The sequence below is a fragment of the Tachysurus fulvidraco genome, chromosome 8 (genome assembly GCF_022655615.1).
Source record: "Tachysurus fulvidraco isolate hzauxx_2018 chromosome 8, HZAU_PFXX_2.0, whole genome shotgun sequence".
Classification (NCBI taxonomy): domain Eukaryota; kingdom Metazoa; phylum Chordata; class Actinopteri; order Siluriformes; family Bagridae; genus Tachysurus; species Tachysurus fulvidraco.
In genome coordinates, this window is record NC_062525.1 from 8,898,101 (window position 1) to 8,923,178 (window position 25,078).

Here is a 25,078-nt window from a genome sequence, read left to right on the forward strand (position 1 = left end):
GGGAAAAGCAACTCACAGGAAGTCCATAGGCAGAAGAATACACCAAAAACAAATTGCTCTTTTTAGATCTCATTTTGCAATTCTGGTTCTAGCTTGGGCTAGAACTAAAGCAACACAGATTGAAAATGCACTATAAATACCTGGAAACAGTTGACAAAAAGTCGGTAAAGTTCCATTCTGTCCTCATCATCCAGGAGGTTGTGTTCCAGGTTTTTCAAATATGTCTGAATGTGTCCCTTTACCTGGTCAAAACTAAAAAAAAAAAAAAAGACTGTTTGTGCAAAGTTTGTTCAGTCATGTTGAATTATATGTATGTGTGTGTATGAGTGTGTGAGAGAGTTTGCAAAGCCATTAATACCTGTATTGCAGTAAAAGTTTAATCAACACAGACCGCACCACAGGACTGTGGTCAACACATTCCAGGAATGGAGTTAGTTCTCTTGTCTTATAAACATCTCCTACAAGACAAAAAATTATCTCAAAAAGATATTCAGTAAAACATGCACCTCTTAAGTCAGCAAATATATTTTGGGCAAATAGCAAAAATTTAACAAATGCACAGTTGCTCTAGCTTCTCTCAGAATAGCTACAAGCTATGTAGAATTAACAAAAAGTGCTTACCCTGTGCTGAGATAAGCAAAGAGAACAGCAGCTCCACCAGGTCCTCTTGGGGGTGCTGTCGCTTGGAAAAGCAGAAACGAGAGACTACCTCCAAAAAGAAGGAGTTGCAGCATCTCCTTAATTCTCTGTGTTGTTTGAGGGACAACCTGAAAGATACAATATTTTCAAGAACTGCAAAGACATTGCTAAATCTGACTGGCCAGTAGAATAAATTTCTATAACCGCAAATGTATAATAATTCTGAGTCTAATTAAAAACAATTTATTGTAATATTAATGTATACATATTTTAATATACTATTAATATGTTCTATTCAGACATTGTTTCTAAAGTTAACCGCTCTTTCATGACTTGTATTACACTTGTGTTCTTGGGGGACTTACTCTATGCTAGATGAGACAGCTGGCTGATAATTGGGAGGAAGTTGTGTCCTGCACTTAGGGCATTGTGCTTCCTTTCCTTGCATGCATCTCTTCATACAGGACAGGCAGAAGACATGCTCACACTGTAAGGCACAGGGCTCAACCAGGTCCTCCAGACAAACAGGACACTTCAGACCAAACCTAAGGTAAGAAACAGCTTAGGGATCAATGCAAATGTATATTTAATGGGAGGCATTAAAATTGAAACTTTGTCCTACAATTAATCAAAGCATAGAAACCATTCATAATCTCGAAAAAGATAACAAAGCAAATATGCACTATGGAGGGTGGGCAATACCGTAACTCTCTGCTTATAGATTCCTCATTGTACTCGTTGAGGATGCGGATTAGCTGCTGTGGACAGGCTTTCCTCTGCAGGTCAGAACACTCCTCCACCAGCTAATAATTGGGAGGAAAAATATTAAATGTTTTGACAAATAAATTAAATGAATAACTAAATGCAAGCTTGCAACATTTTGCTGTGTTTTTGCCATCACTGACCCGCTGTAGCTGGCTGCAGTGTTTAAGTGTCAGGGCCACCAGCTTCTCATCACTTGAATTTACTTTCATTACAACTTGCTCGATAAAAGCAGCTACAACCAGGATCCCCTGCCATACCGACCTGAAAAACATAAAAATCTTGTTAGAGAAAGAATTATTGATAATTTGGGAGACATATACTTCTAATGCAATTCTTTCTGTTTTACCCTACAAGACTTACTTTATAGCATCCAGATGTTTGAGACAGCCAGGTCTGCAGAGGGAGCAGTATGTGGGACTGAACACTCTCTGCAAGCAGGGTTGCAGTAATTCAACTCTGCCCAGAAAGACTGAGCACTGAGGTATAGATGTAATAGACTGAAGTTTAGTCTTCTCCACACATATCCCAAGAGCCAGAATGTCTTCATGCTGTGATAAATAAAAATCATGCTGAAGTTCTCACCACTTTTAACTGAATTTTCTTTGGAATTCTTTACTTTTTGCTAATCATCTCTGAGAGGTAAGCAGGAGTTAAGTCTCTGATGTTCTCTAAGGTATCTCTGATGTTCTCACCATGTCTGGTTGGTCTTTCTGTGATGACTGTTTTAAAATGAGACGAGCTAAGTCAGGCTGGACCTGCAAAATGTGTAAGAGTGCATCAAGTCGTGGACTGAAGTGTTGGGCTGCTGCCATGATCCAGGCTGGAGAAAGATCAGGGGTCACTCGCATGTCCTGCTGGAGTGCTGCCACACAACCTAACACTGCTGTGCTAAACACCTACAGCAAAAGCACACACATAAATGTGCAAGCACAAACACAGAAAACTTCATCAATAAATATTTGATATATAGTTATATGGATATACCAAAGGTCTAAAACTACACTGAAAATCTGGCACTTTAAACTATAAAAGCAAATGTTAGCAAATTCATGATATTACTGTGAATCATATCTCTTTCATTAAAGAAAGTGCTCAGATGTCAATCTGATAGATTTGATCTAATATAGTTCTTAAGGTCTTACACAAACTTGTTAAACCTGTGTCAGTCCAAAATAATTTTAATATATGAAATCTTAGAGTCAAATTGAAAATTGAAAATTGAAACTGAACTACAGAACTAACTAAGAATAGTGTTCTTGATTTTTGTCCCCACTGTAGAGGTCTTCTCAGGTCTAAAAAAATTTACCCCTCCCGAAGTGACCCGAATCACTTTTTACCTGAACCCGACGTGCATAATTTTTTATTTTTTTAATAAAGACCCAACCCGACACAAACCTGAAAAAATTAGACCCGAGTCCGACCCGACCCGTTGGCAATTTTTTTTAACCCGACTGGACCCGAATGTTGCATAACTCTACAATAAAGTAACCGCTACAGCGTGGATTCAAAATTGATTGACAGCTCTGTTTCAACGAAAATGAGCTTACCGCCAGACATACGTCGCCAGCCACATGTCGCAAGCGGTCTTGGAGAGGTTGGAAAAGGACACGAGTCGATGCACACACGCGAGATACAGTAGTTCGGGTCTTCTCGGGTCCGTTCAGTAAAAACACATTCGTTTTAAATTAACTAAGACTCGATGCCGCTATTATTATACCCGACCCGTGTCCGAGGCACACAAGAAACTTATAGACCCGAACCCACTCGGGTCTCGGGTCGGACCTCGGGTTTTCGGATCTAAGTGGACCCGTGAAGACCTCTACCCCACTGTATGTTTAATGGGCTGATTCGGAGGACAGGGAGGTCACTCACCCTCACTTCTTCTTCAGTCTTGATTTTGAATGAGAGAATCACAAAATCAGTGAGATATCTCTGGCCCAGATCTACGTGTTCTGTCTTCGAGAGTTTTTCCATGTAGCCCCCCAATTGACTGCCAGTCACGGCACTTACAAACTGCTGGATGCACTCATAGCTGCTCTGTTCAATTCCTGGAACAGAAAATAGCAAAGCATCTTTTTATTGAAGTATGACAGCATCTGTAGGTGTTAATCTATACATTTTCATTTTTTTAAGTTTTATAAACTTGCTATCAAACTGATCAAAGGACTTTCAGAGCTAAAAGTACACCATAAATAATAACTACTATATTACAGTCATTATATTCACTCTGTGTCAAAAACACTGTAAATATCTTTGTCTTCTCACCCTGTACAAACTGAGCCTCCTCCCATAGGTTATGACAATACAGGTTGATAAGCCAACTAAAAGGAGCAGTGCAGTTGCGAGCCTTTCCTCCCACCACCAGATTGGACTGCACATCAATCTCTTGTTCTAAGGAGCTAAGAGAATAAAAACAATAGGCATTTAGTTTTCATGTGCAAGTGACATGGCAATATAAAATCTAATTACAGTAATCATAATTTTATTCAAACTTGTACCTGGAGTTCTTTGCCACTGACAAGTCTAAAATCTGCCCATCATCAAAGATGTCCAGCCAGAACTGGACAAGCCCCTCACTGAGCCCTGTACAGTACACCAGGTCCAGATTACAGTCTCTATCCAACACCTCTAACATATGGGCCAGAATTGGGGTCAGAACTCCCTGTAGACATCGCCACAGTGTGTGCCTGTTTAGAAACATCATAAGACAGCAGATAATGTTGTGTAAGTAAAACTACTGAGGTTTGATATTAGTATAGAACAGAGACATACTATATGTGAGTTGTGAGTTGAGAGTGAGTTAATATTAGCCCTATGGTCCAGCCTAAAGCCATGTGCATTTTTAAATCATTAGAGTAGCCCAAATCATCTCACATTCTCATAAGTCTCTTACAAATGACTAGCAAGTCAAGTCTCAAGTTACAGACAAGTCAAGCTCAACACAAATATTATCAAGACCTTTATTAGCCACCGCTATTTACAGACAAAATTTAAACGGTCAGTGAAGCCTCCATCAGTAAACAACTAGCAACTTTAAACTAGAATGAATATCCTGATTATGTAATTGCACCAAATAAATCTGAATTGAAAATAAATTGAATTGAAATCAAACATTTAAACAATGGTCCTATTCCACTACAGTACCTGAGAGTGCCGCCTTCTTGCAAAGCTTCCCGCTTCATTATTTGTCTGTTCACCCAGTCCCCTGATTTATGCATATTCTCCTCTCTTTGTGCCAGGGCAAGCACCAAGCGCTTCAGCAATACTTCCTGAAAACGTGCTAATGCACAACATGATATTAAATGGTAGAGTTTTATGTATGTTAATGTCAGTATTTCTCAGTATTTCAGGATTTAAATAAGCAGGTTGTGCCACTCAATCAACTGACCTCCATGATGCCCCAGGTCATTTTCCAGAAGGCCAAGAAGAGTGTCCATGCGCTCCGTACTCCTAGAAGCTTTATTATCAAAATCTCTAAGTAGTGAAACAGCTTTCTGAGTGCATGATTTCACCAAAGACAAACTGTGCAGGTATGCAGATTCTTCCTGTTGGCCAAATATAAGGGTTTTTATTATACTGTACATCACATGATGCTCTTGGCCACATTATAAGCCATGTAACCTGGGGTCATTCAGAGATTCTGGAATAAATTTACTATTATAAATATCAAATTTTTAGAAGGTTTTATACTAAAACTTACTGATTGGTTTTTGACTGTTGTTTCTTCTTCTTCTTCTTCTTCTAATTCCATGGCATCTACAAATGCAAAGTATGTTAGCAGGCACATTTATGAAATGATTTTTAATTGAAATAAAATGGGTGATTTAATCCAGGATATTATTCTCTGTGATTTTAACTGAATGAATAGTAAATGAATAGTGCATATACAATATATTAATTTATACTTAGCAGTTAGCAACAAACCAGGTTGTGCTGGTTCAGATAGTAGCTTGCTGATGGGTGTTCCACAAAAAACAGAGAGATCCAAGCTCATGTCTTTGGTGTCTCTGAGATCATCAATATGTGTAGAAATCCATGCACCTATTATAGAAAATGAAATAAATCAAATCCAGGAAACATGGCATAATGAGTCGGCTTATATGAGAAAGCAGTTTTACTCACCTCCCTGGAATCCAATATAATTATTGCCGCTTGCAAACCTTGATAGTTTTGTGATAAACACAATACAGCAGTTGGGATCTTCTGACTGAGAAGCTACAAATTCATTCATGGTGCAGTACCTGAAAACGCATTAAAAGAATATTGGAAATTGCATCAAATAGTATCCTTCATTATATACTTCCAAAGGAAAAAAGGACGGTATAAAACACTCACTTTGCAGAAGCAATGAGCCCATTTTTGCAGAGTGATTCCTCAATATCTATCTGAACCAACAGGATGTGCAGAGACAGTTGTGCAGTCTTCATGAAGTCTCTGAATATGAAAAAAATAGAAAAAAATATTTGCCTTATATTAATGTAAAAACAGTGAAATACATATAAATGTGATATGGGTGTGATATAGAATTAGTGTAGTTTTACGATAAATGACTATGTCTTATACCGAATTTTGCTGCAGAAAGACGCTTCTGTGTCAAACTGATGCAGGGAGAGCAAAAGGAGTCGCTCCATGGACAGACCCAAAGCTTGAGCTAGATTTCGCACATCTGCTTTAGTTAGCAAACTAGAAAAGGTAGTTACCTAGAAAAAAATGCAATATTTAAATGTAAATAAATAAATAAATGCCACTTATTTATTAACCAATCATCTGATATGATATGATATGATATTATTAACCAAACATAGAAACAAAATTAAATATTAGTATCTGTATAACAGATACTAATATTTAATTTTGTTTCTATGTTCACTAACATTCCTCACCTCTATAAATCTCTTCTTATCCTTATCACTCTTCTTCAAATGACTGTACATAAATGCTCTGAGGGAATGGTGGTCTTGCTGATGAAAATACAGTCTCTGAAGCCTTTCTACTTCATGGTTTCCCAGCCTCGAATTTTTTAGCCTCAGTACAGAATCTGGTGTTGCACAGTTCAACAAGAAGTGTTTTGCATATTCGTAAACCTCTTCCTCCTCATCTTTGGATTCTTTTGGCTTGTTTAATCTTATTTCTTTACGTATATCCATATCCACAGACATGGGAATTTCCCCAAGAGCATCTTGTTCTTGTTCAGCTTCAATGTTACCCTCATTGACATCTACATCCATCAAGACAACTCCCTCATTGTTTTCATCGAGGAGAGTCTTTCCTGTATCACTGCCTGTCAAATCACTCTCCTTGTCATCAAGGGGTACAGTATCATGAGACCTAACTCCTTCTTCTTGATGGTAGGTCTGTTCCTCATGTTCATTTAGATTATCCTCTGTGGACGTCCTCCTGCTGGGCATGTTACTGTCAACTTGACGATCCCCCATATCCTGATGATCCTGTTTTTTTCTTTGTTCTAATGCCTGTAGGAGAGCACTGGCACAAGCATCTCCATGAAAACCAACAAATGCATCGGATGAGCTAAAATCTGATGCTGATGCCTCAGGATACTGAGAAAACTCATTCACCCAGTTCTTGAGTTTTTTCAGAACTCTTTGCTGCCATGGTGTCAAATCTGTACTCCTGTCTACTATGTGCTTCTCCAGCCTGTTTTTCAGTGGGATAGGAAACTTGTCATAGACCGTTTCTTGGTCCTCTATCACAACCAGTCTGAAATCTTTGTGAACTCGACACTTTACTCTGTGTGACCCTAATCCAAGGTCAACATACTGCTGCCCACAAAAGTAAACATAGTACTGGTTCAATGCATCATACAGACTCTCATATAGGTTAAGCAGATTCAAGAGGATGACTGTCCGGCCAGTTTCCATACATGACTTCACTCGACTGATATTGCGGCAGATTTGAGCATACTCCTGATCTTTGGGAAATCCTGAACCGAACACAATTTCAGGGCAGGTGTAGCCATCGTTTGAAAAAATACACTGCTGAATTATGTATAGGGCAGCATTGTTTGTTGTGAGCAGAAGAAGATAGCGACATTCTTCTTCACTTTTGTGATCAAGGTTTTGTTTAACCATTTCCAGTGTGTTTATCATAGGGACTTCATGAGGGTTTGAGAAGAGATCTTGGAAATGAAAGAGAGGGTCAAAGTTGTCTTTTTGTCCACTGAAATTTCGCAGTATAGCCTGTGCTAAAGTCAAGTCTCTGTCACTGGGCTCACTGTCTGTGTTTTTCTCTACAGCAAAAATCATTTTCACCAAACTATAAAAATCCCTAAGTCCAAAAAATTGATCGCTGTCACTTTTACAAATGCTTAAAAAGCCTTTTGCCAGTTTAGGCAGGAGATGGCTGATTTTGTGAAGAACTGGCTCGGGTGATGAGCAGATACCTTTGGCTGTCTCCACTAACTCGTTTTCACTCGGATCCCAGCGAGAAACAAAAATTCCTCTGTTCATCTTAGCAGGATCAAGAGCCCAGTTTGAGATTCCAACAAAACCCACTTTCATATGTGGATCTGGCCTGTCATTATCAATGCAGCCATCCTCCAAAAGGGGGTGTAGGGTTTTCAATGGCATCTGTGGAGAATCTTCTGCCAATCCTATCTCATCCAGCACTACCACTGATACATTTTCATCCAAGTTCTTGTCTTTTTGAAAACGAGCACAATTCCTAAAAGTTCCAATGATCCCTTCTGAACTCGAGTGAGGGCTACACTGAAAAGATACCATGTGCACCTCTTTTAACTTCTGGAACAATTCACTGGAAGAGGCTTGACCTTGCATGGCATAAGCTACAACAGTCTTTGCAAGAGATTTGGAGCTCCCTGGCTTGCCTACCAAGAAGAGTGGGATCTTCAGCTCAATGCAGACAACCATAAGAAAGACATTTTCTTTCAATGCTAAATTTTTAGCAATTGTCTCTCTCGTTTGAATGGTCTGGAGGAAGAAGTCTTGGCAAGAGGAAATCTCAAGCTCCAACGCTTGTTTGGAGTTGAGTGGTGGTGGAAAGTACTGGGCAATATTCTGCAGATAGTTGTCTCTAAACTCAAGTGATGGATAATAGCAAATACCCAAAGCAAGAGCTAAACATTTATAGGTCATTTGTGCAATGTCAGTTTCTTGAGATTTTGGAAAAAGGTACTGTCTGTGTTTGTAGAACCACACTAGCACCCTCATTGATCTCTCTACATCCCTAAGACTTACAAAACTGCACTCATCCACTTGGAGACGCATATGTCTTTGAGATGCTGCTAATGCTCTGGTGATAATGCTCTGGCATTGAAATGGCAAGCTATGTTCTTCAATTTGTTTACATACAATTTGTTGGATATAAGAATATTCTGCTGAATCACTCAACTGCCCAAAGTCCCAAACAAGGGGGATCATACTCGGGGGCAACTGATGAACTCGATATACAAGCTGGCGCATGGGAACTTTACCAAGTCGATCATGTGTTTCCCCAGCCTTTACTCTGTAGCCCAAGCCAGCTCTTTCCAAGCGTTCAATCATTTTGTGAGTGTGCCTCCTGTAGGGATTGCAAGCAGCAATTATTTTCAGTCCAGAATTTTGCTTCAAAGGAACTCCTTGCACAGTCTTGTCACAGAGTACCTCTTTTATAGCAAAAATGGACTCTGTTGTGTTGGCCTCATCGAAAAACAAAATGGTGTCTAGTTTGTATTTTTTACTGTTTGTCTGTGCAAGTTCTTCAGCCTCCCGCACCTTCTTGTATATAGTGTCAGCATTAGTTCCTCCATGAACTTTAACCAGTTTCATGTTTTCAACACCTCTACCTTCCCTTTGCAGATCACAAAGAAATTTCACTAGTCTGGTCTTCCCACAACCAGTTTCACCCATTATAATCACCGGGATTTCACACCGGAATCTCATATGGATTGCCAGCATCTTCATTACATTGTCAGAAGTGAGCTCGTATGTAGGATCAGGGTCAAATTGTTCCCTTATGTCAGCACCAACAACAAGGGAAATCTTTTTTATCTTGGTCTTTCTTGGCAGCTTGTCAAAGTCTTCGGAAAATGAGATTCCTTGATTCTTAAGTCCTGTTAACAGGTCTAATGACATCACATTTCCCATCAAAACTTTATCAGTTTGTGGGTCAACAACATTAACAGAGTGTTGGGTAGAACCTTGCTTTACATGAAAACCAAGGAAGGTCATGGTCAAGCGATCTGCATTAAAGAAGATGTATGGATGAGATTCATTCTCCCATCGCTTCCTAATGGATAACCTAGCTAGCACATCTTCATTGTCTCTCTCTGGGAGAAGTGAAGGGCTTTGGTCAGAGATGTTCAGGGAAGGAGATGCAAAGTCCCTGGCCATGTGTATCATGAATTTGACTATGAAGCTCTTGAAGCCAGTTAAAATGCTACCAAAAAAGTTTGGATCACAGAATCCAGAATTCTCACAATCTCTGAGCTGCAGGTTTAGGAACCAAGTAAAGTGCTTCAGTTCAGCCCATGAAGGGTCCTCCAGTCCACAGTTTGACAAAAGATGATGAAGACAATCCACTTTATTGCCCTCTACAGATCCAGCTTTATATTTGAAATGATCCAAATTCTCATTTCTGTTGAATCTCCTTAAATATTGGTAAGGTCTTTGAACACCTTCACTTTCAAACTCTTGTATGTCCATCAGTGGGTTTAAGGATTCACATTTCTCATGACTAATGATTTTGAGCTCCAGATATTTTACTTCTTTTGGTGGTTTACAGTGAATGGTTGGCAGTAAGCTGAGAAGCCCTTGGTTTGACTAAAAGGAAACCAAATAGTAGTACAAAGTTATGTATTTATTTAAAGAATGCTCAAATTAAAATGATATATTTCTATTAACTATTACCATTGTTTTACAAACAACATCAATTCCCATGTACTACATAACAAGTCAATGCTGAATAACACAACAGAATAACCTGGGCAATAACTGAGAAGAAAATAAGATGTAAGAAGTCAAAGTAAGTTCACAATGACTCCATCTTGGTTTTGATTGATGGCAGGAAAAGACACACCTCTTTATGGGTTTGTTTATGATGAGCTGAATCTGGTATAAGTGCTTCAACTGCAATCAAGTGGGCTGAGTTTCTTCTCCATAGTTTTCCTTCACTGTCACTCAGACATCCTAGAATGAGTAATCTGAACAGGAACTGCTCCAAACCACAATGAACCTGTTAAGACAAATATCTGCAATTAGCATCAAATTAATTAAAAAATTAAAATTACTCCAATGATAAATTTTGCAAAATGGTAAAACTAACAGCCGCGGTGTCAATGTGCAAGAGAACGGGATCCTGTGCTTTAAGTGATGACTGCTTGTCGCAAAGTGTTTGAACTACGCAATCAATATCAACGTTGGGTTCTATCAGTCGAACTGTCAGATGAGTGGCGTTTGGAAAAGTTTTCTTGAAATTCTGGAACATTCTTGTAACATAGAGTGATTTTCCTGCAAAGGGATAAAAGCAGTAAGTAAGGTGGCAAGTAGAAATATTCAACACTTTATAGTAACATTTTGATCATTTTATTACTTTATTCATTTATATCAAATGTATGTTATATACTTATATACACACCAACAGCTGCACGTCTAGATGTAATCAACCAGGAAGAAATCCCCTCTGGAAAGACCTTAGAATGATGGCCGTGAACATTCGAAGTGGTTAAGTGATGCCGGAGGTATTGCTTGACACTTTCTAAAGAAACATTTAATCCTGCTTGCACCTTGTAGTTGCTAAAGAAAGATGGGACATATCTGTCTTGGTTCACAGGACAAACTATAACCATGCGAAAATTAGACCCAGAATTCCGCTCCATTGCCTCAAAATGCTCTGCCAGAGCCACACTTACATCATAGGTCAGTAAACCTGGATTAACCAGTGTATAGATTTTCTGATTGTGGCTTGGAGCACTTTGGCCTAAGCACCGCCGAAGAAAGATCTCAACCTCTTCTTCACTTGTGTCCTCTTGGCACATTAGAACCTCGTCAATTGAAGGAAAACCTTGTTCTGGGCTCTTCATGTACAAAGCAAGTGTGGTGGTTATTATTTCTGTATCGGGGCAAAGAATGAGATTGGGCTTTCCATCTTGAAGAATAGAAGGCAACTTGCGCATGATGTTTAGCTTGTTCAAAGCAGAGAAACAGGAAAGAAATTGAGCAAGGGTCTTAATATCTATGTATTGTGTAAGGTATTTGGGCATATTATTTCTGTAGTCCTGCCACAAATTCTCAAGTGTTTCCTTAACTGTGTTTGTCATTTTTAATTCATGAGTCTGTGTGTAAGAGACAGAAAAATTCATATCCTCTTCTGAGCCACTTTCACTGCTGCCGACATCTAACTCATCTTGATCCCCTTCAGTGAAGTTTTCTCCCTCTTCAGCACTTTCTTCAGAATATATTTTAGAGTTAGATGAAAGTTCTTCTAGCATATTCTCAGTGAAAATATCAACTCTCTCTTCTTCAGTGTCTTCATCAATATTAGAGTTTTCCCTGTGCTGTATGGTTCTGCTAATATCCATAGACTCTTCAGAAGTGACTGAGTCAGCACTGAAGTGACTTTGAAGCTCAGACTGAAGACTCTCTTTTGCCTTTGCAAAGGCATGTCTGATATCACTCAGTGTACCATCTGGCTTAAGTGGGGTGAGCAAGTGCCACATTTGTTGTGGAACAGGCATTCCTTTTTCACAAACTTTGTTGATCCAATGGCAAAGATAGACCACTTGTTCTGAGGTGTAATAATTAAGAGCATAGAATTGAGAACGCAGCTCAGACATAAAGCTACGCCAATTTTCATGGCAGTCTTCCATAGTACGGCATACTTTCTGAAGCTCCTCTGCAACATTCCCATGATACACAATGTGTTTCCCAAGCAAAGGAAAGTTTAGATTAATGCAGGGAGCCATTTCAGGATTGCAATTTATAAATGCACACAAGTCCTGGAAGAATACGTTGCCAGATAGACAAAGCTGCATTAGGATAGATCCCATTCTTTGTACTCCCTCAAATATCTAGAAAAGAGAGATATAATTTTATAAACTCTTTATAATGTCCTCCATTTACCTCATATACCAACCTCATACTGTATATATTCCTTATTCTGATAAACTAACCTCAGTGAACTTGTTTACTTGCTCCTTGCTATGCTCTCCCTTGGATGACATCAGCATCAGTTTGTTCTGTAAGTCCAGTAAATCATCAAGACTGAATGTCTTTTCCGTTGTGCTGTTTTTTACTTTCACACATAAAACACTGCCCAGGGATTTCTACAAAATAGCCACAGAAAAGAAAAGCCCAACAGTCTTCAGCACTCAGAAAGAAAGATCAATTCATGACTTCTTATGTTGGCCTACATTTATAAAAGCTTATTCCAAAAAAAAAATCAGTTACCATAAAAGCTTTTTTCATTGTCATGACACCTTAAAATATCAAATTAATAGTGTAAACAAATAGCTCACCATATTTTCCGGACTATTGTATAAGCCACAACTTTTTCCCACGTTTTGAACCTTGCGGCTTAAACAATGACGCGGCTAATATATGGATTTTTACATTTTTTTTTCTTCAAAAAAACACATTCTGTGATGTGCTCAGTTTTTTGTCGGCATGAAGCTTTCATTCGACCAATGAAATTGCCGAACGGGTTAAAGGTAGGGATTCCGATGTTTGACAAATGCATGTGTGACATTAGCAGGAAGCGGTTTTAACATTGACATGGAGGATAAAAACAAAGAAAGAAAGCGAAGAAAGGCTTATGATAAGGCAAAAAGTAGAACGTGGTTGTAGCTGCCTCTCTACATTACTACGATAGAAAAGAGGTGTTATTTGTGTAGTAACAGTGTTTAGCTCAGGAGTTATTGACTTGGGAAACTCGAATCCGTGAATATGCGGCCAACATCTCGCTCCTTCAGTTCTCTCCAATGCTGGAAAGCTGATCCTATATTAACACGTCCTACTTCTTGCCTTATAGGAGGAAGATAGTGACCAATGACTTTCTTGGTAGGCTACTGTTTACTGCTAATTTTTAATTTTTTTGGTACAAACCATGTTTCATTAAAGCCTATTTATTTTTGTGACAAGCCGTGTCTCGTTAAAGCCTGTGTAAAGTTAATTTGTTTCAATGTACCTGTAGGCACCTGTAGCTTATAGACATATGCGGTTTATTTATGTTCAAAATAAAAAAAAATTGAAAATTCAGTGGGTGAGGCTTATATTCAGGTGAGCTCAATAGTCTCTAAATTACGGTATATCTCATCCACACATCACAATTACATTAAGAATTTGGTACCCTGTGGCCTGCCCAAAGAAACTGTCTTTTTGTATATAAATATGAGCTTAACATATCTCTGTATGTCTTACTTATGTTCTATAAAGCTGCTTTGAGACAATGTGCATTTTTACAATGGTGCTATATAAATAAATTTGAATTGAATTGAAACATCCTTTGACTAACATATGTAATGACACAATGCGTTAAGTCTGGAACTGAGGTTTGTCATGTCACATCAAAAGATTAGAAAATTAACTAAGCTACAGAGTGATGACAATGATGTCATTCTAAAGTAAGTCAGCCTAGAAATTGACATAACACCAACGTATGCAACATACCCATTCATGCTTATATTTAAATCTAACACTTAGATCTGTTTATGGGTGAACATCTGCCAAACTATCCTTGTGTAACATGTTATTAGAAAATAAAAACTGTCTACTTACCTTTCCAGAAAAAATAGCTGGCCAGCCAACATGGTACACACCATGGGTATTGATGGCAGAGGCCGAAGATATAGAAGACTTTTCCACAGATCCATGAGTCTCACTCAGTCCTTTCAGCCATTCTAACCAATAAGAGGAGTGAATCTACAGACAGGATGCACACTTTGTTACAAAATGACTAAGCTAATTCTGCTTCTAAACTATATATTTGTATAAAGTCCAAATATTCTAACTCGGTGTTCTTCATGTCTAACATTTAGTCTGTGAGCAGAAAGAGATCTACAGTATATACCTTATCTTAAAAAAAAATAGTACCAGTTTTTCTGGAAGTTTTTCATCTTTTTGGAGAGCATCCCAGACCTCCTGAGCAAGGGCAAGAAAGTCTTCGAAACCTGCTGTCTCATGCAAAGAGTATAAAAAGGGACTGTAACCCATGACAGCATCTTGAAAATTTCTTAGTTTGTCAATCTCAAGGTCATTCTCTCCAGCCGAAATGGAAGCCAAATCTGTAAACACCTTCAGCTCGCTTCGATCTGTAGAAAAGTACAAATGGGTAGTTACTGAAATAAGCAAAAACACTTAAGTAGAAAAGAGGTCAAAGACTTTACAATACTGCTTAATAACATACATTTAAATATGCAGGCACTAAGTAGGAACTAATGAGCTATATTAATGAACTAACTAACAAACTTATAAACCTAAGTCACAACTATTAACAAATTCATGATTACAGGGTAATTATTAATTAAGTAAAAATAAAGTATAATTCCCCTGAAGAACTACTAGCTTACTCAACTCTTCAAATTCTGCCTCACCTAACTATTAAAGAACTATTATCTTATAAAACGTGTTCAAGAAAAACATGTTCTATCACTTCAGTAACTTCACCATATTGTTTGTTATAATAAACATAAAATACATGCTCAGAAATGGCATACTAATACTACCAATATGAATATGTATATACATACAGTATATATGAATATATATTTAATATATTTTTATGAATATATTTAAGACATAATGAACTTACTCTTGATCGTGCTCTTAACCCAGTCAACTAGTTTTTCACTGTTCAGGAACGCCACCAAACAATCTGTATGCTGATGGTTGATGTGAGAAAGCTTTTGCTTGGCACTAATGAGATCTCTGCTCAGCGATGTTAGCGGCATCTTTTTGAATGAATCTTCTCTCTGCACAGCACAATCTTATTGTAACTTACACTGTTAAGATTTTACTATAAAATTTCTAATGATTTTCAATTTTAACATGAAACTAAATAATTAAGTAAATAATTATGCAACATATTTACAAAATGTATCAATATAAAACCTAATCGTATATTTAGGTGATTGTTATTGTTCTTTTTACAGAACATTATGGTTAGCAATCATGATAAACTATAATGCTAATCTGGCTGAACAGTAAAATTCTCTATTTGCATAATCATTTACAGTATCATTCTGCAAATTAATATAAAAATATTTTGCTGAAAAATAAATGCTATACATTTACAGCACTTTTTTTCCAGTGTATATAAACAGACATTTAAATAATTGTGATAAGGTTTGTTATTAAATTCCTTTTACCAGCTGAGTAAGACTGCATATATGGCTGAAGTCTCCTTTCAGATTAAATCTGGCTTTTATCTTCAGTATTGCACTGGCAGACTCTGCTGCATGGTGAAGCTGTCTATACTCCTGGATCTGACTCAACCTAAGGTCCAGCCAGTTCTTCTCCAGACCTGGATATGTCTCAAGATTAGTGGCCATAAGACTCATCTCCTTCTTGAGCCGAGCACCATCACCTTTGTCTCCACACCCTTCGACAGCCTTGTCCACTTCCTCAAAAGTCACATGTCCATGTCCAATCCTTGTACCTAGCTGGAAAAAGTCACGAAGAGAAGGCTGCCAGTTTTCCGAAAGAACTTCTTCCAGACTCAGCGATAGACGTTGAGAGCCAGTGATCCGATTTGCTTTGTCCATCCATGATTTAAGAATCAGATTGCTGTCTTGAAAGATGTGCATATCTCTTGCTGCATCAAGCACTGTGGGTAAGATGGCCCTGTAGTATAGAACCTTCCCTGTGGAAATATCTTTTAGATCTTCATTGGAGAAACATGACTGAACTCCCACCAGCTCATTTAATCCCACTGGCTGCATATCAGTCTTGTGCTCTTTCTCAAGTTGTGAGATCTCGCGTACTGACAGCGCATGAACAGAAAAACGTAATTAAATTACAGTAAGAACACAGATGAACATACAGTCTCACTTACTATAGAGTAGCAAACTCACCATGAATCACCTCTGAGATTTTCCCAATCATTTTTATGAGGACATCAATATGTTTCCTCTGTTCCAGCAGGGCTTGGTAATCTTTCTCTCTTTGATTAAGTAGTCTGTCTGCATCAATAGTGATTCTATCTGATTTGATGTGTTTTTTACCTAAAAATAAAGACATAATAGATTACATACTTAAAACATTGTGGTTAATGATAAAATGCAACAGATGTAAAGTGGCAAATCTTATGGAGAAATCACATATATTTTATATGTGACTATGTAAAAAATGTGTATATTCACCATGTAATGTCATGATATCACACGTTCAATTAAACATGTGAAAACTGAACGTTAAAATAATTATGTGAAAAACTACCATGGGAACAAAGGCATTATGTGAAATCATGTCAAAATAAATTAATCATGAGTAAGAAAAAAAGAAAGAGAATTGTCTGTAAATAAAAATTTGAACAAATTAGTTATATGAAACACTGACAATTGAAAGGTAAACAACGACATGTAAAAAGTATAAACTTGGAGGAAGTGTGGAATAAGTGGCTAAATATTTGAATGCATAGTTTAGTGACTAGTGTTTATCAAGGGCTATTTGGATAGGCATAAAAACATCATATGGCACTTACATTTTTTGTACAGCTCTTGAAATTGTTTCTGATGTTTCAGGATAATTTGCAGGTGACCAAAAGGAATATTTCCCTGGCAAAGAGAAATAACCAAATCACCCAAAGTAGCCTGGCACATGCTCATGACATGGCTGGCCTCTTCGTTTAACTTGCAATGACTCCAATCTCCTAAAGAAAGAGAAATTACAGGCTGTGAGGTATACTAAATGATGTTAGGTCTGTTAGTGTCAGTGTATGTGTAACTACAGAGAAGAGGTTAAAATCTGAATTTTCCCAGGTGATATTCATGCAAATATCAAATTAATCTGTGATTTACATTTTGTTATTATTTCTACTTCTAAGTGAGCCATACTACCAGTACCATTTTCACTTAGTTACTGTGGGTGCTAGAAGTAATATACACCAATCAAAAGACAATTGACACAATATGAAATTAAACGTTTTTCGAAACTTTTCTAAAATTCTGAACTATTCAACATAATAAATAAGCCTTCTATAAAACCTTCTATAGTGCAAATTCTAAATGTTTTATCCTTCATTGTTTTTGCTTATTTAAAATAGTTCATAGATTGACATTTGAGATTCCTCTACAGAAACTGGACAAGGTTATGTCAGGTGATATAATATATATCATATAAATTGGTCCTTTACTTCTACTTATCACAGAATCAGTGGTATTCCTAAAAACATACTGTGAAAAACCAGATGAGTATGACCCTGCCCTAATGCATGTGCCAAAGTGACACTGACAGATGATGTGAATGCTGTATCAATGTCATAGGAGAGAATTATTTGTGCCCATAACCAATAAGGCTTAAGATTTGTAATGTACCTTGTAATAAGAGGACACGGACGGCAGATTGATCACTTAGTAGCTGCAACACTCTGTCTTTTCCAAAACGAGCTGTTGACTCGGTAATCAATAAGGACAAGATGGATGATGAAATGTCTTTCAAATGCGGCTGTAGAGTCTGCAGAAGATTCCCCTCTTTACCTGCCTACATGTGACATGAATATTCATTCATTCATTCAGTATTACTAATCACTTTTTCCTGGCCAGGTTCACAGGGGAAAATGTACACATTCTCATTCACATCTAGGGGCAATTTTGTGTGGATTCGCCTACCGACATACAGATTTTACATTCTTTTAAAGATCAATCAAACAAGTGAACATGCAAACACATGGAAAATATGCAAAGACTAAAAACAGATTAAAATGTATACAACCCACTGATCATGGAATTAAGTAAACTGCCACATACCTGGCATAACCTTGTAATAGCAGAGAAGCACAAATCCTGAAAACATGTCTGAAGTGTGGTGTGGCTTTTCTCTATAGCTTCTGCTGATGTTTTCAGACAGCAGATCTGGACCTGTTGTATGTCATTAACCTGTAAAGTAAAAGACAGCAAAGTATTATATAATTTCCTTGCATCGTTAGTTAACAGTCAACCATGAAAAAGCCCTTATGAGCGTTTACCTCAGAGATCCTCTTTCTCAAACTTTTCTCTAATTTGCTCAACCATTGCTCTGTAACCGAGGGAATTGAACACTCCAGCCAAAAGAAAGCATTCCAGAGCTATAGGAGGACAAAAAAGTTCAGTGTTTAGTTTTCTGAAAACATGCATACAGTAAAGTTATTTATTTATTTATTTATTTATTTATTTATTTATTTATTGCTGTACCTCTATTTCATTGGGGTACATGAGCCTAGAATTACGAAACAGAGGCTCCCGCAGTAGATTGTCTTTCCAATGACTGAACTCCTCCTGAGTAGCTTCAATCTGTTTCAAAAGGCTAATTTTCTCTGACGCTTTCTCCTCTCCATGCTAAAAGAAAATCACTAAGTTGTAAAAATTGCTTTAGGACAAAGTTAGATACTGTGTGGAAGTGATATGTGATACCTTCGAAAGACATTCAAATTGAATTTCAGCCATTTTTAGCACCAGTCGAAAGGACAACACCGTTGCCTCGTATGCTGGAACGAGTTGAGTCATTGTGCAAGTGTTCTTATGGATATTTCTGCAGCACTGACAAATGGACCCCAACCATTTAGAGCTCATGAGTCTGAAATAAATTCATATTAAATAAAATATGCAATGACAAAAACAAAACTGCTGTTAGAGAAAATGGAAATAGCAGTACTGTGTGTACAATATGGTACAGTATTGTTCTAGAAGCTCCCTTAAGAGCAATAACCTAGAATCATACCTTTCTTTATCCTTATCAACACAGTTCAACAGATATGTCAAAATCTTTGCTGTGACCTGCAAATTAAAGAAGTACTCATTTATCAACTGTTTGCTATGGTGCAGAAAAAGGACGTTTTTAAAGGCAGCTATCTGTGTACTACTCACCTCCAGATTCTGTTCAGAATTTGTAATTCGAAATGATTGAAAATCTCTCAATCTGTACATCAGGCTCTGAATCACCTGTTCAGGTACAACGTCTGTTGACTTGGCAAACATGGATAAATCATCAATTGCCATCATGGACAGCCAGGCACGCAAAACATGTGGCTTGTCCTTGGCCAAAGGCCTGTGTTTTTCAACCAGCTCTAGGATCATCCTTGAAAAATTAACAAAAGAGTTGCAAATCCACAAAGATATTCATCTTCATTATACAGTATTTATTATTTAATCAATTTATATCCCAATTATGGATGTTTTAATAATATATTTGTGGGCAAAATAAACAAATACTTATATAGAAATAATTGTAATTTATTCTTTGATCCTTTTGCTATAAATCTTACCATTAATGTTTATTTTTAAAACATTATTTATACATAGATATATTGATTTACAGAAACTGAATGAGTATGCTTATATTTAAAAAAAACAAACTCTTAAGAGATGTAGACTTTTTGTTAATATTTTAAAAATAACTCAAAATGCAAACCTTCTCTTATCAGAAGATGCTCTTATTTTCTCTCTGTATAAACGGAACTCCACATATTGTAGTCCTGTCCAGTCTGGTTCCTCCACAATTCTCCCGAATCGGCCCGAGTCTGCACCAGGCTGCCTTACAGAAAGGAGTAGAGGAACCAGCAGAACCGTCTCTGAGAGCAGAAGCCGAGCACACTGGTTCATCAGCCCTAGCACTGTGCTGCATTAAAGAATGTACACAAACAAAAATTAGTAACAACAACAACAACAACAACAACAACAATAATAATAATAATAATAAATATCATAATAATAACTGCAGGCCTTAAAAACACACTCATAAGCATCACTTTAATAGTTTAAAAGAAACTACTAACTAATTTATATAATTAAATAATAAAATATAAAATAATATGAAATAATCAAATCTTATAAATGAAAAACATGTTCCTGCAGTATCTCTGAAGAAATTAGATATATAGAAGACATGGAAAAGATGCTTAATTATTACTATTTGGTGTTTATAATCTATATTCTTATCTTTGAAGTTATCGGTTTATCGGTTTTAATCGGTTTTATCTTTACTAATAGTGCATTCATGAAATATTGAAAAGTCTTTTGTGTGGTTTATTTACTGTGTCATTTAATTACATTTAATAACATTTAATGTTAATCTCAGTGCTGATGATCTTATTATAAAAGTAAAGGGGATTAAATGTAGAATGTGTTCAACAAGCACATGTACAGTATCCACATACGATTGGCATACGATTGTAGGTATTAATTAAATGTGTCACCTGCCTGTATATACCCCATGCATACTAATATTTAATCAAACATATTTTATTAAATAACATCATACTTTTACCATGATATATAAATAATTTAAACTATATGAATTTCTAATTTTATACTTACTACTGAAGTGTTGGAAAAGAATTTTGAATTTCCTGTACTTGTCCAAGAGCTGGGGCAGATGAGACCAGTTTACAGAGCAAACCCAAGTCTTTAATCCCAAGGCGGACATTACATCCAGATGTAACCTGGAATACTGAGAGGCCTACTGCAAGAGGGCTGACATTTACTGAGGTCTTTCCCTCCATTTTGCCATTCAGTATCTTAACCAGCTTTGCTTCTATCAGATCAAACACCTAAAGCAGAGAATCGACAGCTGATGATGGGTAGCAATTTTTCAAAGCTGTGATTATGTTTATTAGATTTAAAAGCTTTCACTGACCTTTATCGAAGGAGCAGACAGATTATAATTGTAAAAAACCCGTTTGCTGGCACTAAGAAAGCACCACTGATATTGGTTTAAGAGCTGTGTAAATGTTTTCATGGCCTCTTGGTTTGATGGTTCCCATTTCTCAAACAATCTGTTAAGTAGTAAATATGCAGAATTGTGCCAGGCCTCTGATATGAATTCATCTGCAGATGTGAAAAATGTCAGCAGCCATCCTGGACTTGAGTGAGTCACATGGCCCTCAAAAATGTGCAATTCTAGAAAGGAAAAGAAAAAGATCCAGACCTCCAATAGTGACCAGTTATGTAATAATAAAGAAAAGGAATAAAAGAAAAAGGACATATTTTCTTACCTTTTTCTAAGTGATTGAAAGGGATCTGAAAATGTCTTGTGGCAATTTCCACTTTTTCTTTCCCTTGTTGCCGCACTGCATAGCTATAATTGAATACGCTGCCTCTCTTTGCGTAACATTCATCAACAGAGAAGTTTGCCTCAATTAAATAGCCATCCTTTTTCATGGTCCTTTAATAAAGCAGAAACAAAAAACAAACAAAAAACAAACAAAATGTTTGAAAACATGCTCCAAGACCACATCCATTTAAGAATACAGATTATATTTAAATATAGTATGTTGTAAATATCTGGTGTGTGGTCTGCTTGCTGCTTGGTAATAGCTACATCATAAAAATGCGCTCCTACAATTAACACAATTTTACAGTAAGATTATTTTCTCTGCCATAATACACCAGATTATATTAATGACAACCAGAGTGTATGTAAGAGTAAAAAAAAGAATATTAAAACACAGCAAAGCAAAATATAAACTGGACTAACTGAAAAAACTGAAAAAATTAATATATAACCAGAAGACCATATAAAAGTGAACTCACCTGAACAGAGTTATCTGCAGTTCATAAGAACCACTTTCAAAACAGATCAGAAGCTTGTCCTTATCTTTGTTAAACTTGAAACTTTTTTCCAGTAGTAAGTAGACATAAAATGTGAACATTGGTTTCCCAGTTGGTCCTCTCACTGGGGACGGTTTTCTAATAGAATACAAAGTGATAGATTTTTGTCACTTTCTCTTATTGAAAGTTTTAAAGTGTACTAATAAGCCAAAGTGATAAAATGAAGTCTACCTCTGTGGTGCATTGTCGTGGGTTTTACCCTTCTGCCCTGCTGCTGTCTGATTCTTTTTGTCTTTCGAGTCTTTGCTCGATGCTGCTTCAGCATATGACTTGGTTTTTATGTCTGTAGACTTAGGAGCATCTTGTGAATCTTCTCCTGCCTGTTCTCCCTTCTTGATATTGATGTCATCCTCCTGCATTACTTCATCACAGATTGATGTTGTAGTCATACCTTTCTTCTTGTCTCCTCCAGGATCAGCAGGTGCTGCCATGGAATCATCAGCAGCCTTTTCTTCATTCGTCTTGTGTGAATCATTTTCTGCATTTTCTTGGCATTGAATTTTGGCTTCACTAATTGGGTCTGATTCAGTTTGTGTGTGACATGAACTGTGACTGGTGGACTCAGTCTGAGTCACTTTGTTTTTCATACTGCATTTTGTTTGGGTTTGAGCATTCGCTTTTCCTGTCGCAGGCAATGGTACACTGGGACAATCCTGAACAGACTGGAGTTCACTCTGGTTCCCTGACGCTGTAAAAGGGTCTTCATTTTGACTCTGAATCTGGGATGCTGATGATGTTCTGTCACCACTTGCTGATTTTTTGGTCTTTTTTTGTTTTTTCCTGGATTTGTTGCTCAAGCTTGCTTTGTTAGATGCTTTCTTTTTGTCATTCTTTGTCTTTTTATTCTTCATTTTTAAATGCTTTCAAGCATTTTTCTGTAACATTTGCAATGCAAAATAATGAATCAGTGATTCAAACCACAACTACACCATTACCTAACCTGCACAACCTGCCCATCTTTTAGAGAGAGAGAGAGAGAGAGAGAGAGAGAGAGAGAGAGAGAGAGAGAGAGAGAGAGAGAGAGAGAGAGAGACAGACAGAGAGAGAGAGAGAGAGAGAGAGAGAGAGAGAGAGAGAGAGAGAGAGAGAGACAGACAGACAGAGAGAGAGAGAGAGAGAGAGAGAGACAGACAGAGAGAGAGAGAGAGAGAGAGAGAGAGAGAGAGAGAGAGAGAGAGAGAGAGAGCAAATCGCTCAGTGACTTAAGTTTCGTTTCAGTGACCTAATCTTTTTGTAACTTAAAAACATTTTAACGTTCCAGTTTTGTTGGATAAACTTCTCATATAAATACGTGTTTACTACCATCGCTGATTTAAACTGATAATGTACACAACACTGGTACATCCTGATTTACACAATTCCCATTGTTTACTCAGTGAACAAACTCATTCTGATAATAAATCTGCCCTTTAACAAAGCATGCACTAAGATAAGGGTTAAGAACAAAATAAGCTCAGACTAAGACAGTAAACTAAACAAAAGCACACGCACCTTTACGCAACACTTCTCCTGCAGTCTCAATAACATGAGGAACAATCTGTGTCTCATACGGAGATCCTGTCCAGTGAGCATTCGGAAACATACAGAAACTCACAATCAACACTTTCGGTTTCGTTTCCTTCCACTGATCTTTCTCTCTCTCTCTCTGTTCAGCTCTAATGACTGCCCTGTTTGTGGTTTTTGTTATTTTGTTGTTCAATTTTCACATAGTAATCGTGTACAATCACAACCAATCTCAAGCACATAATTGATAAAGCTTATGACACTGATCATAAGCTTAATCGATGTTGTAATAAAAAAGTAAGTTAATTAATGTAGTCAAGTCAATAAGAATATTTTATAGTCAGTCCAACCATATATAGCTGTTACAGTACAGTGATATGAGACAACGTTTCTCCAGGATCATTGTGCTCAGTACAATTCAGTTATTAAGGAGTCTGATGGCTGTAAACAACATGACCAAATGTATGTGAACACCTGACCAATCATAGTGTTTTTCAAAACATCCCACTCTAATGCTGGACTTCTGTTTGCTGTTATAATAACTTTCACACTTCTGGAAAGGTGTTTGTTTACCCACAAGAGCCTTGGTGAGGTCAGGCATTGATGTCAGGTGAAAGGTTCTGGCACACAATTTGCCTTTCAGTTTGTCCCAAAGGTGTTCACTGCGGTTGAGGTCAGAGCTCTGTGCAAAACACACTCAAGATCTTCCACACTAACTTTGGCAAACAATGTCTTCAAGGGAGCACGGCATGCTGAACAGGAGTACTGTCATGCTGGAGCATGTTAGGGCCTCCTTTATTTGCAGTGGAAAAACATGCAAAGGCTTAAACATTTTCTGCCCCAGTTTGAGGAAGGCCCGTGAATGAGTTTAGTAGTTGTGTAATGTCGACATTTGGACATACAGTGTATACAATATATTGCACAAAATTCATGTTAGCAACCACTCCCTCTAGAGATGAAAAAAGGCAGCATTTTATTTTATGATGTTTCTTCATACTTAATATCACTCATAAAATAAAATAAAATAAAATAAAAAAATAAAATAAATTTATATGTGAATAATCACAGAATTTAAATGTAAATGTTGTGTTTCACACATATTGCTTTATGCATCAATACATACAAGGTTTCAGAGAAATACATAATGAAAATGCAGCTTTTTATGTATATTACATAATCACATTTAGAAATGATCACATGATAAATGTGTAATTTTTCTGTATGAACAGAACACGGGATTGTAGAACAATCGTAGGGCAAAAAAAGCCCAAAATAACTAAAATTAATGCTACATTAACACATTTAAGACATTTCCTGTACAATTTATTCCACACATTGATCACAGGGAACTTGAAGCCTATTCTAGGGGACTTGGGGCACAAGGAGGAGGGGACACTGTGGATGGAGTGCCAACCATCA

General features: G+C 37.2%; 1 protein-coding gene across 3 annotated transcripts in view; it reads right to left on the bottom strand.

Moving 5' to 3' along the window:
* rnf213b (ring finger protein 213b) overlaps positions 1–23,758 on the bottom strand; it is a 38,136-nt gene extending 14,378 nt beyond the window's left edge. For all 3 annotated transcript variants that reach the window (XM_047817250.1, XM_047817249.1, XM_047817251.1), the window contains exons 1-43: positions 23,648–23,758; positions 22,328–23,031; positions 22,079–22,234; positions 21,541–21,710; positions 21,183–21,445; positions 20,864–21,096; positions 19,959–20,165; positions 19,415–19,625; positions 19,269–19,324; positions 18,962–19,124; positions 18,743–18,886; positions 18,538–18,636; positions 18,320–18,448; positions 17,888–18,053; positions 17,056–17,223; positions 16,427–16,576; positions 15,722–16,335; positions 15,166–15,325; positions 14,448–14,665; positions 14,133–14,276; positions 12,530–12,682; positions 10,996–12,427; positions 10,684–10,868; positions 10,438–10,593; positions 6,288–10,181; positions 5,968–6,104; positions 5,740–5,838; positions 5,527–5,645; positions 5,329–5,445; positions 5,105–5,160; positions 4,793–4,949; positions 4,549–4,684; positions 3,903–4,091; positions 3,670–3,803; positions 3,277–3,452; positions 2,097–2,300; positions 1,765–1,952; positions 1,545–1,665; positions 1,342–1,442; positions 1,005–1,184; positions 622–767; positions 359–458; positions 141–252 (exon numbers count right to left, since the gene is read on the bottom strand). In XM_047817250.1, the coding sequence (XP_047673206.1) occupies positions 141–252; positions 359–458; positions 622–767; positions 1,005–1,184; positions 1,342–1,442; positions 1,545–1,665; positions 1,765–1,952; positions 2,097–2,300; positions 3,277–3,452; positions 3,670–3,803; positions 3,903–4,091; positions 4,549–4,684; positions 4,793–4,949; positions 5,105–5,160; positions 5,329–5,445; positions 5,527–5,645; positions 5,740–5,838; positions 5,968–6,104; positions 6,288–10,181; positions 10,438–10,593; positions 10,684–10,868; positions 10,996–12,427; positions 12,530–12,682; positions 14,133–14,276; positions 14,448–14,665; positions 15,166–15,325; positions 15,722–16,335; positions 16,427–16,576; positions 17,056–17,223; positions 17,888–18,053; positions 18,320–18,448; positions 18,538–18,636; positions 18,743–18,886; positions 18,962–19,124; positions 19,269–19,324; positions 19,415–19,625; positions 19,959–20,165; positions 20,864–21,096; positions 21,183–21,445; positions 21,541–21,710; positions 22,079–22,234; positions 22,328–23,007 (12,423 nt within the window). In that variant the 5' untranslated portion in view covers positions 23,008–23,031; positions 23,648–23,758. The remainder of the gene's footprint in view (positions 1–140; positions 253–358; positions 459–621; positions 768–1,004; positions 1,185–1,341; positions 1,443–1,544; positions 1,666–1,764; positions 1,953–2,096; positions 2,301–3,276; positions 3,453–3,669; positions 3,804–3,902; positions 4,092–4,548; positions 4,685–4,792; positions 4,950–5,104; positions 5,161–5,328; positions 5,446–5,526; positions 5,646–5,739; positions 5,839–5,967; positions 6,105–6,287; positions 10,182–10,437; positions 10,594–10,683; positions 10,869–10,995; positions 12,428–12,529; positions 12,683–14,132; positions 14,277–14,447; positions 14,666–15,165; positions 15,326–15,721; positions 16,336–16,426; positions 16,577–17,055; positions 17,224–17,887; positions 18,054–18,319; positions 18,449–18,537; positions 18,637–18,742; positions 18,887–18,961; positions 19,125–19,268; positions 19,325–19,414; positions 19,626–19,958; positions 20,166–20,863; positions 21,097–21,182; positions 21,446–21,540; positions 21,711–22,078; positions 22,235–22,327; positions 23,032–23,647) is intronic.
* Positions 23,759–25,078: the final 1,320 nt, after the last annotated feature.